Consider the following 17,784-nt stretch of genomic DNA (forward strand, 5'->3'; position numbering starts at 1 on the left):
GTACACACACTATAAATAAATATATATATAAATGTTTACCAACAATAAGACTTTTTTTAAAAAAAGTTTTGCTCTAAAAAAAGTATTCTGAAAGCAACAGTAAAATGGCAAAAACAATTTGCCTTGAAAAGTCCAGAGTAGGGGCTGATCCTTTTTTTGAAACAAGTACAGTCTGTAGTGTGAAAGAGATACAAGAGGCTCCTTTTCCTATATAGGGCTGACAAATGGACTTTGTGAATTCTTGGATAGTGTTCTCTAAAGGAAGGGCCTGATCCATTTGTCTTAATAAAAGGGTAGTTGAAACACATGCTTCTCAGGTAGAAAGCCTTTATTATTTAGAGTTTTAAGGGTTACATCAACAATGTTGTTATTATTTAGGGCTTTATGGGACTAAAACAACTATTTTATTGTGCTCAGTAAACTATTGGCAACTTTTGTACCTTTTCCATTTCTACAATATTACTTTTGAGATATGATGGTTATGATATGATTTTTTTTTAAAAAAAGCTTGTTTTTTATTCCTGTACTAAGTATTTCCAACATGGAGTTTGCTTGTTTTATTTTTTACTAGTGGAGGCCTACATTTTATCCACCACCACACCAAGACCATTTTTCTTTTGAACTACCATCAGTTTCAGCCATGTCAGCATATATATATATATATAAAGTTATACTTTTTGGCCTTAATGTGCATCACTTTACACTTGTTTGTACTAAAGCGTGCTTAATGATTTTAATGCCCATTTTTATTTTGGAGAGATTCTTTTGAAAGTCTTCTCTGTGTCTTTTTGCTTACCCACTCTAAATAATTTGATACCATCAGCAAACTACTTGTTACTTATCTTTAGTTTCTGTTCTTTTCTGAATAAGTTAAGAAGCAACAAACTCAATTGTCCTCGCATTACAAGAATTGACCACATATTTCTGCTTTTTGTTTTCTGACCAGTTACAAATTTATTAAAGAACCTTGCTGCAAAGTATGCTCAATATATTTTTTGTGGGGTGGGTTTATCACAAGTTTCTTGAAAGTCCAAAAAACCTATTGATTATCACTATCCTTATCCTTCTTGGTGCTTTCAAAGAATTCTAAAAGGGCTGTTGAAATTCTTGAGCAAGCTCTATTCTTCTGCATGTTCAATAAATTTATCTTTAGTTATACGTTCCACTATGTTACCTGCAAGAAAGGTAATTACTTTGCAATTTCTTAGTTGTCCTTTAACAAAAAAGTTACTTTGATTACTTTCTGTTCCTCCAATATATAGATAAATACTGTATATTTCACAATTTGCAGGGAATTTAACTCTTTTATGCTGAAGAACTTTTAAATGCATCCAATCTAGATATTGTTGTTTTGAAATTGTCAGTAGAATCTAGAACTTCACGTGTTAATACTATTGTGATATTGGCCGCTTTGTAATCCTGCAATTGCTCTAAGTGAACCGAGAGTGCAAACAGAAACAGATTAACTTCAATTAAATTGCATTTATCTTGTTTGGAAGGGATGGCGTAATGAGGGCTGAGTTTCTGAATATCATTGATCTTCAGAAACCCATGGTATGTGAAAACAAAATTTAAACAGTCTGGAGTGACAAGAAACTATTACAATGGCAAATCTAATCCTGCTGGAAGATGCAGTTAATATGTCAGTTGCATTTATGTTAATAAGTTTTGAAATTAAGTCCTTGTTCACTTGATCATTCCTGAGTTTTCAGCAAGGAATCTTTTAACTACTCAAGTCAGAAGACAACTGATTACTACTCAAGCCAGAAGACAACTGATTACAGATAACTTTAAGAGAGCTAATTTCAATAAACATAGAGCTTGGGAAGGATTCCATGGATGAGAATCCTCAAGGGGAAAACAACTCAAGAAGTTGGGAAATTTTGAAAAGTGAGATTATAAAAGCCCAGTATAGCACAATATCAATGAAGAAGAAAAATAACAGCTCTCAAAAGAAACCAGCATGGCTGTATAAAGAACTCTGTTAAATTGAAAGACAAAAAGGACAAGTATAAAAAGTGAAAAGAGGGGCACATAACTAAGGCAGAATATCAGCAAATAGCCCGAGCCTGCAAAGATGAAGTGAGGAAAGCTAAGGCTCAAAATGAACTAAGGCTTGCAAGAAAAGTAAAAAATAACAAAAAAAGCTTCTTCCAACATGTAAAAAACAAGAAAAAAGTTAAGGAAATGATTGGTCCATTAGTGGGAGAAAGTGGCAAGAACGTGACAAACAACAGGGAGAAAGCAGAACTACTCAACTCATTTTTTGCATCCGTATTTACACAAAAGGAAAAAACAGTCCATCCTATCAAAAAACAGATTAGAAACACAAGTTAAGATAGGCAAGAAAATAGTAAGTGAGCACCTGCCCATCCTAGATGAGTACAAATCACCAGGACCATATGGATTACACCCCAAGGTTCTGAAGGAACTGGCAGATGTGATCTCAGAACCACTGAACTATATTTTTCAAAGATCCTGGAGCACTGGGGAACTACCAGAGGACTGGAAGAGAGCTGATGTAGTTCCCATCTTCAAAAAAAGGGGAAAAATAGATCCAGGAAACTACAGACCTATCAGCCTGACCTCAATACCTGGGAAGATTCTGGAAAAGATAATCAAACAACAAATCAGCGAACACCTTGATGCAAACAAAGTCATCACTAAAAGTCAACATGGGTTTGTCAAAAACAGATCATGCCAGACAAATCTTATTACATTCTTTGACCAAGTGACAACACTAGTGGACCAGAGGAATGCTGTAGATATAATTTACTTGGACTTCAGTAAGGCATTTGATAAAGTAGATCACAACCTACTACTTGATAAGATAGAAAAATGTGGGTTAGATAGCATTACCACCAGATGGATTCGTAGCTGGCTGACAGGCCGTACTCAGCGTGTGGTCCTCAATGGAACCGCATCTACATGGAAGGAAGTGTGTAGTGGGGTGCCCCAGGGCTCTGTTCTGGGCCCAGTGCTCTTCAATATCTTCATTAATGATTTAATATTTATCTACAAATAGAAATCAGAATTAGGTGGTGCCATGTCTGATTTTGAACTGTCACTGATGAGGGTTTGAAAAACCTGGGTTAAAAAAAACATAAGTAGTTGGGAACATTCATTGGTTTGGAAAGGATTTTTAACACAGAAGGCTAAAGAGACTATTGTTTTAGTAAAAGTTAGTTTGCTTTATGTCAGTATTCTCAACCAGATGTGTTAGATTTCAGTTACCAGAATGCTCAGTCTGTTTCATTCATTGGTGAGTCCATGGCATAAAATGTGGAATATATGAATGAAACAAAGTATTCTGTGACAGCTGAAACCTTATTATGCAATAAACAAATCAATATCCACGGGCAGTGAATAACGAAAGGGAAATTTATTATTAAAATGAAATGGTCCTCCATTAAAACAATCCTTTTATCAAGCTGTCTGCAGAATATATTTTAAATCGCCACCCCACTGATTATCTGGGGCTTATTTTACACTTGTAGCGGTTTTATCTGCTTCATAAAATGTAAAACCGTGTTTTACAAAGAGCAGACTTGGTAAATAAAGAAGATCAAAGTCGAAAAATTTCTAGAGTTATCCGTGGCCCCAAAGTAAATCGCTGGCTTTTAATATCCATAAGCATGTCATTCATTTTCTGTCTCCTTTCCAAAAGTCTATAAAATGTCTTTTGACCATATAAGAAGGTTGTTATTAGAAAAGCAACCACACTTAAAAAAAGGTTTCATTCAAGAACAATATCTGTATTAGAGGCTTGTGGTGTCTCAAAGGGCTTCTGAGCTCACAGAACTGCTTGTGGAAAGAGAAAACAAGGCATACCAAGAGGGACATACATACATGGTGTATATCTCATCATTAGGTTTTGTATAATTTTGTTAACAAATACAGCAAAGTCATGAAACAAGTAGGGGTCTAAAGATTCATTCTTTGAGGGTGAACTTTGTTTCTAAGGCACATTGAGTTACATATTAACTAATCACAGTTTATCTTAATAGGATTTGTTACCCTAATCTCTGTGAGTTTAGCATGTTGTGTGAACACAGAAAATAAGTATAATTGAAAACTCTATAGTTAAATCAATCATGGCTGAAATGTATTCTACCACAGAGTATAGAAACTAGGCTGAACATCAGCTGACAACCAGGTGGTCCTACCTAGGGCCATAATGATAACATTGCTAGCAGTTTTACTTCCCAAATTGTCAGAAACAATTTCAAGCCAACCTAGTCATTCTCACTGCTGATGATGATTTTGAATGCAAAGGATACCACCAGTGAGTGCCTCTTTCCACTGTCTATCAGTAGGACCCGAAAACGAAAGTGAAACCCAGCTGCCGCTCTATCTTAAATCCATGTTGTGAGGTCATACTATGAGTATACCATGAGGAGAGGATCTGCAAAGTTAGTAAGTTGCCAAACCTTTGTTCTACCTAAGACAGCTGAGATATGATTTGGCAGCTGAATGTGGACTGAGTTCAGAAGAAAGGAAGTGGGGTGAAGCAAGAGTTCCTGCCTATGCCATACATTTGCCTTAAGACTTCAAAACTCCAGTGTTTCCATTGCAAACAGTTTCAGTCTGATTCTTGATGAATTGATGAATAAGAAAATAAATTTGGTCACTGAACAAAAAATCCAGAATGGAATACATAGATGGAGAATCATATTTAGAGTGGTTCAAACACATGCATTCAAGCTAGATATGGAGATATCCAGAGTGACCATGGCCTAATTATTAATGCTTAGACTAACAGAATGATACTGAGGAGAAAAATGCAATAGAACTGAAGTTTTTGAGCAGTCATTCCTCCCAATCTCCACAAACCCCCTGCCCCTTTCCCTGGTATCATTTCATTCAATTAAAGACAAATTGAAGAGACACTGTACACGCATATATGAAAAGGTCTGTAATCTAGACCCCTCTAGTTATTTTGGATGTAATGTCCCCTTAGTCCCAGCAACGTCATTGGAAATGGAATATGGGAATTTTAATTGAATGGGATTTGCCTATGAGTAACTATTAGGATGAAAGATGGCTCAGTGATTTAGGAAACCCAAAAAATTCATTAGTTCGTATCATTCATCCTTGCTGGCACAATAAAATAGTGATTTATTTCATATAATAATGAATGTATGTGAGTATTGTAAAATGTATCCAAGATAATGAGAAATAAATAACCCTAATCCTCTTTTAGATAGAAAATTGCTCTTTGCAATTTTATGGTAATAAAATTGTCCTGCTCAACAACTCTAATCATATAAGACTTTTATTTAGCTATTTGCTTGAAGTCAAGGAAATGTGCAGTAGACAACACAAACAGAGCAATTAGCAATCCCAAACTCTTTGCATCCTTCACTCACAAAAGGAATTAAATAAAACAATAACTTTTTAAAAGATACCGGTATTATTTATTGGCCGTCCATCTCCCATAACTTTGGCTGGTGTACAACAAACAACAATTGCTATAACATTGTTCAATTTGTCTTGCAAATTTGCTTTGCAAATTGAATTGCTCTTCTTTGAGGATGCAAACTCAGATGTCAGATGGTTAGATATGATTTGGAGAGCAGATATATAAAAAATCTTACCCATCTTGCAGTTCTCATTACTTTTGCAACCCAGAGATGGTAGCCTTAGTTAAACAGTAGCAGATTTCAGTTTCATCTGTAGATCAAGAGACCAGCAGTGATCAATTTAGACTACAATACCAGCAAGGAAGATTAGGTAGTCGTCCAGACCACATATAAATGTTAGGTCTTCTTTTATGTCAATTGAGAACAACCCCCTTTTCTTTTTTTTCTCCACTCCCCATTCTTGTTGTACCTTAAGAATAAGACTTTTCTTTTACTTGCTATAAGCTGCTTCAGGAGTTAATATTTTTTGAGAAACAGGGTAGAAAAACAGTAGGTAACCAAATGTATATGAATAAACAGTAGAGAAAGACTCTTGGGATAGACATATGGTACTACTGCATGACAAGTGGCCACTGCTGTTTCCTGACAGGCTATTTCCCACAGAGCTTCTGTGATTTAATGTCACCGCTGGGAGTTGAAGCTCAGAACTATCTGGAAAAACCTAGGTTCTTCATTCTCAATGGTCCAATGATTTAGGAAAATGTAAGGCAGCTCCTTACTTATCTTTAAGAGAATACTTAATTGCATATAATATAATAAGGTAAAGGTTCCCCTGCACATGCGTGGTAGTCATTTACAACTCTAGGGGCCGGTGCTCATCTCTGTTTCAAAGCCGAAGAGCCAGTGCTTGTCTGAGGACATCTCCATGGTCATTTGGCTGGCATGACTAAATGCCAAAGGTGCACGGAACGCTGTTACCTTCCCACCATAGTGGTCCCTATTTTTCTACTTGCATTTTTACATGCTTTCGAACTGCTAGGTTGGCAGAAGCTGGGACGAGTAACAGGGGCTCACTCTGTTACGCGGCACTCGGGATTCAACCCACCAAACTGCCGCTCTTCTGATCGACAAGCTCAGCGTCCTAACCCACTGAGCCACCGCGTCCCTGCTTTATATAATACTTGGAAGTTAATATTTTTTTTGTTCTGGTTGAGAGAACAACAGTGCCTCCAACTTGATGGGTTCAAAGAGTCTGTAACATCTGCCACATATACTAGAAGAACCCTAAAGAGACCTATTTCTACTTCCTAGCATCTGGATAGAAACAACTTATGTGTCAGTATCTTAACCCCAATAGAGATGTAACCTATGGAAAGCATTTGACCATCTTCTTTCACAATGGCAGTTCTACAGAGAAGACATGATGGCATAACCATTATTTTAATTTGTTCCCTAATAGTACTAGCGGCAGTTGTAATAATACTGGTAATAGTAAAAGCCTTGTTTCAGTCATGCCATTGACAGAGAATATTGTAGCTTGAAGGTGTTCCACAAATTTGTTCAAAGTCTTTGAAGGTCCTATTAGTTTTTCTTTCAATATATTCTTCTGAAAAATGGATCATCAGCACTTAAACAAATAAGATGAGATGTTTAAACAGGCTAAATGTTATGCCAACTCTAAGACTTGCTTGAATAAATCTCCTTTCAGACATTAAGGAAATATACCCTCATGTGCAAACTCATTCAGACCATTAAGATTTATAATAATGTATTAAATGGAAGGGAAAATAAAAACATTATTAAAATGTGAAGAATTTCAGTGTTTGCTTTTAATGTATATATTGCCTTTCATGAAACAAAACCTCACGGTGTTTCATTTTTCATTAAAAACAATTCTTTCATGTAGTGTTACTTGAAAAAGTTTAAGAAACTTTATAAGTACAAAACTGAACTGAATATTTTATATATTATAAACATAATATTATGGCAACAGTTTGATTTCACTCTCATTTAGGAAAAAAAGCCGTGTTCTTTGGGTGTTGTGATTGTCATTTAAGGAAAAATAACCTAGTTTTTATGTCTAGTGTTGTATCTATCAAGAGAGTTTGTATGCCTAAAAACTAAAATTATATCCCAGTCAAAACAGCTATTTAGATTGACATCAAAGAGAGGGAAAATGTCTACAGGTCAAGGAGTTTAATTTCCATGGCATTTCTACTTTGATTTCTCATGAAGTGTACAGTAATGACTTAAATAGCCAGGAGCATTAATTGTGATCAATGCTTCTTGTGGATAAAATGAAAATTCAGCAGAGGTCCCTCTTTAGTAATAATCCCAAGTTAAGTTGGTTAAAAGTGACACTGACCTGGGATGTCTTCATTGCTTCTATAGTTGCTTGAAGCATTTTTTTTAAAAAAGGAATATACCTCAGCAATCTGTAAATCAAGACCTTCAAAGTCTAATAGTTTGGATAAATGCATGCTTCTTTTTAGGATACTGAAATATCTCTTAACCTTTTCTTAATTTAATTTATTTTTTAATTTAATTTTTTTTAGTCAGTGAAATATATTATTTCATTAGCACCCGATCCTTTCTCTACCAGAGCTAAGGCATAAACCAATTCAAAGCCTTCTGCCCTTGGTTAAAATTAAAGAAAAAAACTTGGAGAGACAGTCACAGGGTTGAGCTTCATCAAAGAGATCTTGCATTGAAAGATTTGTAGATTCATGATACATTTCCTTAAAAAAAATATTTTAAAATACCATGTTTTATGTAGGATGATCAACAAAACATAAAGACAAAATTAAAGAAAAATCAACAGAAAATAAACTATACAAAATACTTAAACACATAATTTGGAAGCATCTGTAATCTTAAAAATTGCTCCAAATATTTTCCACAATCTTATCTGCAGAGAACAACTTCAAGCCTTATATTAACAGATTCCCAGAAAAGCAATTTTTACACCACTGTTGACAATTATATAGTAAAGAGAGAGAGAGAGAGAGAGAGAGAGATTGAGAGATTTTCCTGTATCACCAGAAGAATCTTTCTACATCTATAGTATTCTTCCTCTGTTAGATCAGAGCAGCGATATAAGAGGTCCATAAAACACACACACACACACACACATTTGGCAAAGAAAACCATATAATAATAATAATATTGGAAGGGACCTTGGAGGTCATCTAGTCCAACCCCCTGCTCAGGCAGGAAACCCTATACCATTTTGGAAAAATGGCTGTCCAGTCTCTTCTTAAAAACTTACACACACACACACACACACACACACACACACACAAATTACTGACTGATGAAAACTAATAAGTTTGAAATGCATTTCAGTCTCCCTTAATTCTTTGTCAGTAATTTACATAAATATATATGAGCTGTCCGGTGTGACTACTGCCTGTTCGATGGCCTTCAAGATAGGCTGAAACAGGAAATAAAGATTTGCCCCATGTTTGGGGCCTAGCAAGGTAATCTAAATAGTCAAGTATTTGACACATATCTCCCCTTGCAGAAAGCTAACAAAGCGAGAGAGATCCTGTTGCTCAAGAGGTAAATACAACTGCCTAATGTGCAATCAGCCCAGGTTCGAATCTCAGAAGGGTATGGCTGACTGATGAAAACTAATAAGTTTGAAATGCATTTTAGTCTCCCTTAATTCTTTGTCAGTAATTTACATAAATATATATGAGCTGTCCGGTGTGACTACTGCCTGTTCGATGGCCTTCAAGATAGGCTGAAACAGGAAATAAAGAATGTTTTCTGAGGTTTTTGCGGATTGTATGTAGATCTTTGGTCATTCGGGTTTTTTCCAAATTCTACGTGGGGAAAAACCCGAATGACCAAAGATCTACATATATATATATCCATAGATCTGAAGGACAGACCTAGAGCACAACCCCCCCTTTTAAAAATCCTGTACTATTTCCTTGGTTAAATCTGCCTTCTTTAACAAAGCAGTATGTAAAATTCTAAATCTCTGCTATCGTGTAACATTTGTTCAGATGTTTAAAGTCCAGATTTGGTAGCCTAACACCTCCTTCTCAAAGCAACTGTTTATTCGTTGGAAAAATATGCATTTTTAGCCCTATGAGACGCATACTGTAATGGCTTCATATAACAATGCTGCAGTAACAATTAGGAAGAGTGAGAGGAAACAGTTCAACAACTTTCATAGAGCTGTTTGCAATCTACCGTAATTCTTCATCTTTACTGATTCTTTTTTCTATTAAAAACACTGGAAGATCTGTATTTGTTTGACTAAAGTAATTCAAGATCTGATTTCAAAGGCAGTAAATATAAGCACTAGTAAGGTAATGAGGGAAAGGAGGGAAGCGAAAGGCAAGGGAGAAAAAGAAAGATACGCCCAATTGAATACAGAATTCCAGAGAATAGCTAGAAGAGATAAGAATGCCTTCTTAAATGAACAGTGCAAAAAAATAGAGGAAAACAATAGAATAGGGAGGACCAGCGATCTCTTCAAGAAAATTGGAGAGATGAAGGGAACGTTTCATGCAAAAATGGGCATGATAAAGGACCAGAATGGCAGGGACCTAACAGAGGCAGAAGAGATTAAGAAGAGGTGGCAAAATTACACAGAAGAACTATACAAGAATGAGCTTAACATCCCTGATAACCACAATGAGGTGGTCACTGACCTCGAGCCAGACATCCTAGAATGTGAAGTGAAGTGGGCCTTAGCAAAATTGAGCAACAACAAAGCTAGTGGAGGTGACAGTATTCCAGCTGAGCTATTCAAAATCTTAAAAGACGATGCAGTAAAAGTGCTACACTCAATTTGCCAGCAAATTTGGAAAACTCAACAGTGGCCACAGGATTGGAAAAGATCAGTTTACATTCCAATTCCAAAGAAAGGCGGTGCCAAAGAATGTTCAAACTATCACACCATTGCACTCATTTCACATGCTAGTAAAGTTATGCTTAAAATCCTACAAGCTAGACTCCAGCAGTATGTGGATTGAGAACTACCAGAAGTACAGGCAGGATTTTGAAGAGGCAGAGGAACTAGAGATCAAATTGCCAACATACGCTGGATTATGGAGAAAGCTAGGGAGTTCCAGAAAAACATCTACTTCTGCTTCATTGACTATGCTAAAGCCTTTGATTGTGTGGATCACAACAAACTGTGGCAAGTTCTTAAAGAGATGGGAGTACCAGACCATCTTATTTGTCTCTTGAGAAACCTATATGCGGGTCAAGAAGCAACAGTGAGAACTGGACACGGAACCACTGATTGGTTCAAAATTGGGAAAGGAGTCCGACAAGGCTGTATACTGTTGCCCTGCCTATTTAACTTATATGCAGAGCACATCATGAGAAAGGCAGGGCTAGATGAATCAAAAGTTGGAATTAAGATTGCCGGGAGAAATATCAACAACCTAAGATATGCAGATGATACCACTCTAATGGCAGAAAGTGAAGAGGAAATAAAGAGTCTCTTGATGTGGGTGAAGAAGGAGAGTGCAAAAGTGGTCTTGAAACTCAACATTAAGAAAACCAAGATCATGGCATCCGGCCCTCTCAATTCCTGGCAAATAGATGGGGAAGAAATGGAGGTAGTGACAGATTTTATTTTCCTGGGCTCCAAGATCACTGCAGATGGGGACTGTAGCCAAGAAATTAAAAGACAGTTGCTCCTTGGGAAGAAGCAATGGCAAATCTAGACAGCACACTAAAAAGCAGAGACATCACCCTGTCAACAAAAGTGCGTATAGTCAAGGCTATGGTCTTCCCAGTTGCAATGTATGGCAGTGAAAGTTGGACCATAAGAAAGGCTGAGCACCAAAGAATTGAGGCCTTTGAACTATGGTGCTGGAGAAGACTCCTGCGAGTCCCTTGGCCTACAAGGCGATCAAACTGGTCAGTCCTAGAGGAGATCAACCCTGACTGCTCTTTAGAAAGCCAGATGCTGAAGTTGAAACTCAAATACTTTGGCCACCTATTGAGAAGGAAGGACTCACTGGAGAAGAACCTAATGCTGGGAAAGATTGAGGGCAATAGAAGAAAGGGACGACAGAGAATGAGGTGGCTGGATGGAGCCACTGAAGCAGTAGGCGTGAGCTTAAATGGACTCCAGAAAATGGTAGAGGACAGAAAGGCCTGGAGGAACATTGTCCATGGGTCACGATGGGTCAGACACGACTTCGCAGCTAACAACAACAATAACAAAGGTAATGAAATAGTTACAAGTTTAAGTATGATCCGCTCTGAATTCATGTTCTTTTTCTTCCAACAATTTGACATTATTAAAAGCCTGTTTCTATTGGTAAATTACTGAAGAATTTACAAGGAGACAGTTTGATGAAGGGCAAATACAAAAAAGAAAGGGAAGAAACTTCTGCATGCTTTCCAACATCTGAGGATACAACAGATAATAATGCCATTATATGATACTGGAAGATTCTGTCATCTTTTGGGAAGGTAATTTTGTGTATTTTGAACAAAGAAATTTTAGAAATTATACCCACGAGATAATTAAAAAACATTCACTTTATGATATTTTAACTGGTGACTTTCCATTTAAAAAAATCACCTAAAACTGCATGGACTATAAATTAATGCATTGGAAATAAATGCTCTTGGACAATTTAAAACCTTTTGATTGCAACCCTACACATTTGTGTTGTATAAAGCTAAGGAATTGGTTTGCCAATCTGTTGTAAATTTGAGAGGAGGTAAGGTTAGAAAAAAAAAAGGATTAAAACCACACTAGAAAGTGCTTAAAGTTGATCAAATCAACAGAGAAGGAACATGCCTTTGTTAGGCAAATACAGGTGATAGGTTTCCATGGGAACAACACAGTTGCCTAATTGTTTTTTGATACACAATTATTCCTGGAATATTCTAAATGAAAAACACAATCAGGCAAAAGGTCAGGTCTTCTTTCTTCTCCCCCTTATCTCTGAAGATGATGTCCTCAAGGTGTCTTATGTGTAAAGTAAAAGATAAAGACAATAGTGAAGTTTGACTCCTGATGACCAATAGGACACCTGCAATTTTGCCTCAGAAAAACACAAAACAAAATTCTTCTTGTGAGGTTTTTCTTCTGAAAGAATATTAAGATGCTGTTTATCTTCTCCTGAAAGTTAGTATGGATATCTTTTTTGCATTCAGCCTGTGTACTTGTATACATGTTTCTTCATTCAATCATGTCTAATACTTGGAGACTGCCTAGACAAGTCTCTGCAATTTTATTGGCAAGATTTTTAGGAAGTGGTTTGTCCTTACCTGCTTCTTAGGGCTGAGAGAGTGACTGGCCCAAGGTCACCCAGCTGTCTGACAATTATGCATTGGCCTTGTGGCTGTTGCTTGAAGAGCAAGTAATAGCAATGCCTAGGAGGATCTGTGCACAAATCCATCTTGTGAACAAGTTGAACACATTTCTGGCATGAGATCTGCTCATGGTCACACAGTTCTTGGTGTCCTTTCACCTGGATTATGCAGTGGGTTTTACATGGGACTACCCTTGAAGATCACTCACAAGTTACAGCTGATCCAAAATGCAGCAGTGCAGGAGTTAGGGGTACACCTTGATGTGCCCATGTAACAACATTTCTACCCAAACTGTATTAGTTACCTCTTGACTTTTGACATGCGATTCAAAGTGGTGGTTATCTCTTACAAAGCCCTTCATGGGTCAGGGCCAAAGTATTTGAGGAAACTCCTATGTTTAATTATGTCTGCCTGCTCGACAAGATCAGACAGGGCTGGGATGCTTTAGATCCTGTCTTTTAAACATTGTCCTCTTGTGGGACTGAAATAACACGCCTTCTTTGATGCTGTGTGTTGTGTAGCCGGTTCTTTGCAGGCAATAAGCGAGATGGAAGGTTGCAACAGGAACATGCTTCATTGAAGTAAACAGGAACAGAACTGAAACAGGGGTTGCTGCACAGTTACTTATACGGTTGGCCACTAGGCGGAGGCTGATAGGTTTAAAGGAGCTCATTCCTACCCCAAATCTACCAATGATCTTCTTGGAGACAACAAGTCTGGCTTAGTCAATGACCATTACACAGGCACACCATTGAGCAACCCTTAAACAGCATTTAAACAGACATGTGAATCAGTACAAGTAAAAATACATTACACTGTGCATCCCCTGCTCTGAGATGTGGACAACCTGAACCTCCTGGATTTTGGCCAGACCTTGAAGTCCTGGCTCTTTCCTCAGCCAGGGTGTGTCAATATATGTTTTGTGACTGATTATGCCCAGTGCTATAGATCAGGGGCCTGGCATATTCAAAATTGGGCCGCATAAGTGGCTGTCTGGAGTGTGCGCACAGCTCAACCTTTGTCACCAGTGAGTCAGTGGGCAATCACACACGTGTGGACTGGCCTGCCACTCATGTAGCCCAGTTCTCCTCTCCCTCCCCCTTGCAGCTGGGCCACAAAGGTTGGGGACCACTGCTAGAAATATGTGCATTTATTCACTTGATTCACTTTTTTTTATTACTGAGGTACCTTTGGCTATTTTCAAAATTCATTGCTCAGAGTCACCTGGTAACTGGGCATATAAATTGAATGAACGAATTATTGAAACTGTTTACTAATTTAAAGGAAACCCTGCCACTCATCCGCTAGTAGTTCTGCCATAGCTTGCTGAGGCTAAAGAAAACTTACAGACTGAGCAAAACCCAGCAGACTTTGAGCCATTAGTGCTAAACGCTGACCTTTCAAAGGCTGTTGAGAACACAGCCTCCTTCAGCATAGCCTTCTGAGGCTGCTTACGTCAAGATGTCTACAAACATCTGGCTAGCCTCCTTTGCTAGTGTAAATTGTTGTGGATTTCCAAAAAGCTGTTGAAATGTCATCAAGAGAAACAATACATAACTGCAAGCTACCCCCAAATGCAGGGATTCCGGCCTGGGAATGCCAAGTAAATGTGATACTATAGCTACTCCTCTGGTCTCTGCTTGGTTCATCTATGTCATAGAAGAAAAGAATGTCTCATTCCCCAAAGCTTTGCCTCAGCCTGTTTAATTGGAACAAGGCAGCAATTTCTCCCGTCTTTACTTTACTTTTGGAAGAGAATCTGCTAGAGAATTCCACCCCCACCCCCACCCCCCAAAGCAGGTGAGCACACTATATGGAGAAGAGGGCTTTTCTCCTGTTCAACCTGCTTTTTCCATATGAAAGAATGGACCTTATTTTTCTTTCATAAATTACTGGGAAGCACATGAATAAAACACATGAGATCATTTGACAGAGGAGTTCATATCCCAAGACAGAATGGGACAGAATCTAGATCAGGGGTCTTCAAACTTGGCCCTTTTATGACTTGTGGACATGTTGGCTGAGGAATTCTGGGAGTTGAAGTCCAAAAGTCATAAAAGGGCCAAGTTTAAAGACCCCTGATCTAGATTAACACTAGATGGCAGAACAGAGAGAGAAAAAAACAAATGGAAAAACACAATTTGCTGCCAACTAGTGTTCATCTGGATTTTTGCAGTCCAGGCCTGATAGTCACAACTTAGAGCAGCTAATACAGGTAGTCCTCAACTTAGGACCACAATTGAGCCCATTTCTATTGTTAAGTGAGACATTTGTTAAGTGAGTTTTGCCCCCTTTTATGACATTTCTTGCCACAGTTGTTAAGTGAATCACTGCATCTATTAAGTTACTAACAAGGCTGCTAAGTGAATCTTGCTTGTCAGAAGGTTGCAAAAGATGATCACATGACACTGTAACGGTCATAAACATGAGTCAGTTGCCAAGTGTCCTGAATTTTGATCACTTGACCATGGGGATGCTGCAATGGTCGTAAGTGTGAAAAATGGTCATAAGTCACTTTTTTCAGTGCTGTTGTAACTTTGAATGGTCACTAAATGAACAGTTGTAAGTCGAGAGCTACCTGTAATAGGTATCAGGAAAACCAGTTCTTTGTCTCCTTTAGTTCCAGAATTTGGTTAGCCTTGGATAATATGAATATTGAACTGGGTATTTGCTATATTCCAGTTCAGTTAAACCCCTGGAAGAGGTAATCAGAGTTCAGAAGCCAGATGTTGTTCACTTCCTACTCCAACTCAACAAATGTTAATCTGTGCTTTATCATTACCATGTTTACTTTTTGTCAACCTGTTCATTTGTTTTTTCTTTTCTTTTTTTTTGTTCTGGCTGGCTGAATATTTAATAAGGATTGACACTTCCTTCTCCAAAGCCCTACTGCCTTTGTATTAATTGTATCTTTGGTTGTCAGTGTTCAAGAGCGGAGAGTAGTCAGTCTTTGCATATCTTTTCTGTTTTATGAGAATCTTGCTCCTTCCTTTTTGGGAGAACTATGTAAGTCCCGTGATGCAAGTGTGTCTTTCTGTAACATCCAGTCTTATATTCTTGTGTCTCCTAGGGCACTGTTGTTATATTCTATTTGCCCAAGATAAGAGGTAAGTGTTTTATTTCAATCTTTCAGGGTCTTTTTTTAAAAAAAATGCTTTTTCAATGTTTGTCCACTTTCTTCTCTTCTTGCTTCATTTAGGCTTTAATTTGTGATTGTTTCTTTCAGATTTTACACTATGTTTTAGTTTTCATATTGTATGATTTTTACTTCCATTTTATGAAGCAGATAGAATATTGCATAGCAGTGCAGCAAGTAACTAAATATACAGAACAATCTTTGAGCCAATAATTTCCCAACCTTGGCTATTAACATTGGATCCTAGCCTCCATCACCACTGAGGGCAGGTTTCAATAATAGAATCACGTTGCTAAACCTTCAAGAGTTCAAGCCTATGCCTGTCGGTCAGAAGTCAGCCTAATTAGGTTCCTAAGCATCTATATATGAATAGAGGCTAGTTTGTGTATTCTGTTTGTGGTAAACAATTATGTTGCTTTGCTCAGCAATAGTAGTGTAGTTCCCTCACTGTTAATGGAAAGAACTTTTGAATAACTGGGAAAAATAAATAGGTAGTAAATGGATCTATGGGCAGCTACTGGAATTGAAAGGCAGGGTGACACACTGCAAAGTATTTTATGATTCTTGTCATTTTGTAGTCTAGTGAAAGAATAGAGATAGTGAAGGTTTCTTCTGGTGCTTGCATTTGACCTGCGGTTATCCGGTAATTGACTTTATCCAAAGGTGTTATAAATGGAGTCCACCACATTTATGTTTCTCTGATTAGTGGGGATAACTATGGTCTCTGGTGTAAGGATTGTACCCTTTATTTATACACTGAGTAATAGCTTCCATGTAAAGGTCTTGCTTTCGTATAGCAAAGATACCATCTCTTCAGAGGTGAAATTAATGAAACACCAACCAGCAGGTGGAGATACATGAAAAACGTATCACTCATGAACATGCTACTTGAGATCTCATTCCTGTATGGCTGGACATGCACCAAAACTGGTCTAGGAATTGACTGATTAATTGAAAATGTCAATTTGAGTTTCTTGGAAGTGCTTAGAATTAAAACACTGAAGGGAGAGCGTTTTGCTGAACCTAAAGAGGTTTGAGCCTGAATGAGAGACAGTTAGAATCCTTATTTATGCTACTTTGAGATTCATAATGGAAGAAAAGTGAGAAATAAATAAATAAATAAACATTTAGAATTACCCAGTAGTGAGGAGGATGCCTTCTCTGTTTGTTTTCTGATTGCAGGATGTTTTTCTTTTTTTTAATATACTTTTATTTATTTATTTGTTTGTTTGTTTGTAAGCTGCCTCAGTCAATTGCAACTCTGGTGGCAAACAACAAAGCAGATTAAGAAGCTGATCAACAGAATAAAAATATCATATATCCCCAAGATGAGTATCCACAAGCAATCAGTTGGATGGGGTTAGGGTTCGGGTCATGTTGGAATTGTATAGTTTTCAGTGCCTTGCAAAAATGCAAAGAGAGAAAGAACCAAATGTATTTCTGGAAAAAGTGTATTTAAAAGCACTGGAGCTACAATTTTTTTTTATTACATTTATATCCCGCCCTTCTCCGAAGACTCAGGGCGGCTTACAAGTTTAGCAGTAGCCTTCATTCTATGTATATGCCTGCTTGTTAGGGCTTTCACACACACCCCAGCGGCATTATTACAAAGTCAGCTTAATTGCCCCCAACAATCTGGGTCCTCATTTTACCTACCTCGAAAGGATGGAAGGCTGAGTCAACCTTGAGCCTGGTGGGATGCGAACCTGCACTAATTGCAGGCAGCTGGTGTTACTTAAGGAGGCATTAGCCCACTGCTCCACCAAGGCAATTGAGAAACAAAATATGCTGCTTAGTCTACCCTCCACATCCTTCTTATAGGGAGGGTTCTCAGCAGGCTTGATGTAGCTGTTCAGACCAACAGGTAGATTCAGTTCTGGCTAGGTTGTTCCTGTTGTAACCTAATGCTACATTGTAAAGGGCAAGATCTAACCCACATTTTGAATTGACTTGGAGGCTTATTGTGAATCAGTGCAGCTATAC

General features: G+C 37.7%; 1 protein-coding gene across 1 annotated transcript in view; it reads left to right on the top strand.

Annotated features, from left to right (window-relative positions):
* LTO1 (LTO1 maturation factor of ABCE1) overlaps window positions 1-15,971 on the top strand; it is an 89,913-nt gene extending 73,942 nt beyond the window's left edge. Inside the window, exon 5 of the mRNA XM_081340465.1 lies at window positions 15,736-15,971. Within this exon, the coding sequence (XP_081196591.1) occupies window positions 15,736-15,864 (129 nt within the window). The 3' untranslated portion in view covers window positions 15,865-15,971. The remainder of the gene's footprint in view (window positions 1-15,735) is intronic.
* Window positions 15,972-17,784: the final 1,813 nt, after the last annotated feature.

Source organism: Vipera berus (genome assembly GCF_964194415.1).
Source record: "Vipera berus genome assembly, chromosome: 1".
Taxonomy (NCBI): Eukaryota; Metazoa; Chordata; class Lepidosauria; order Squamata; family Viperidae; genus Vipera; species Vipera berus.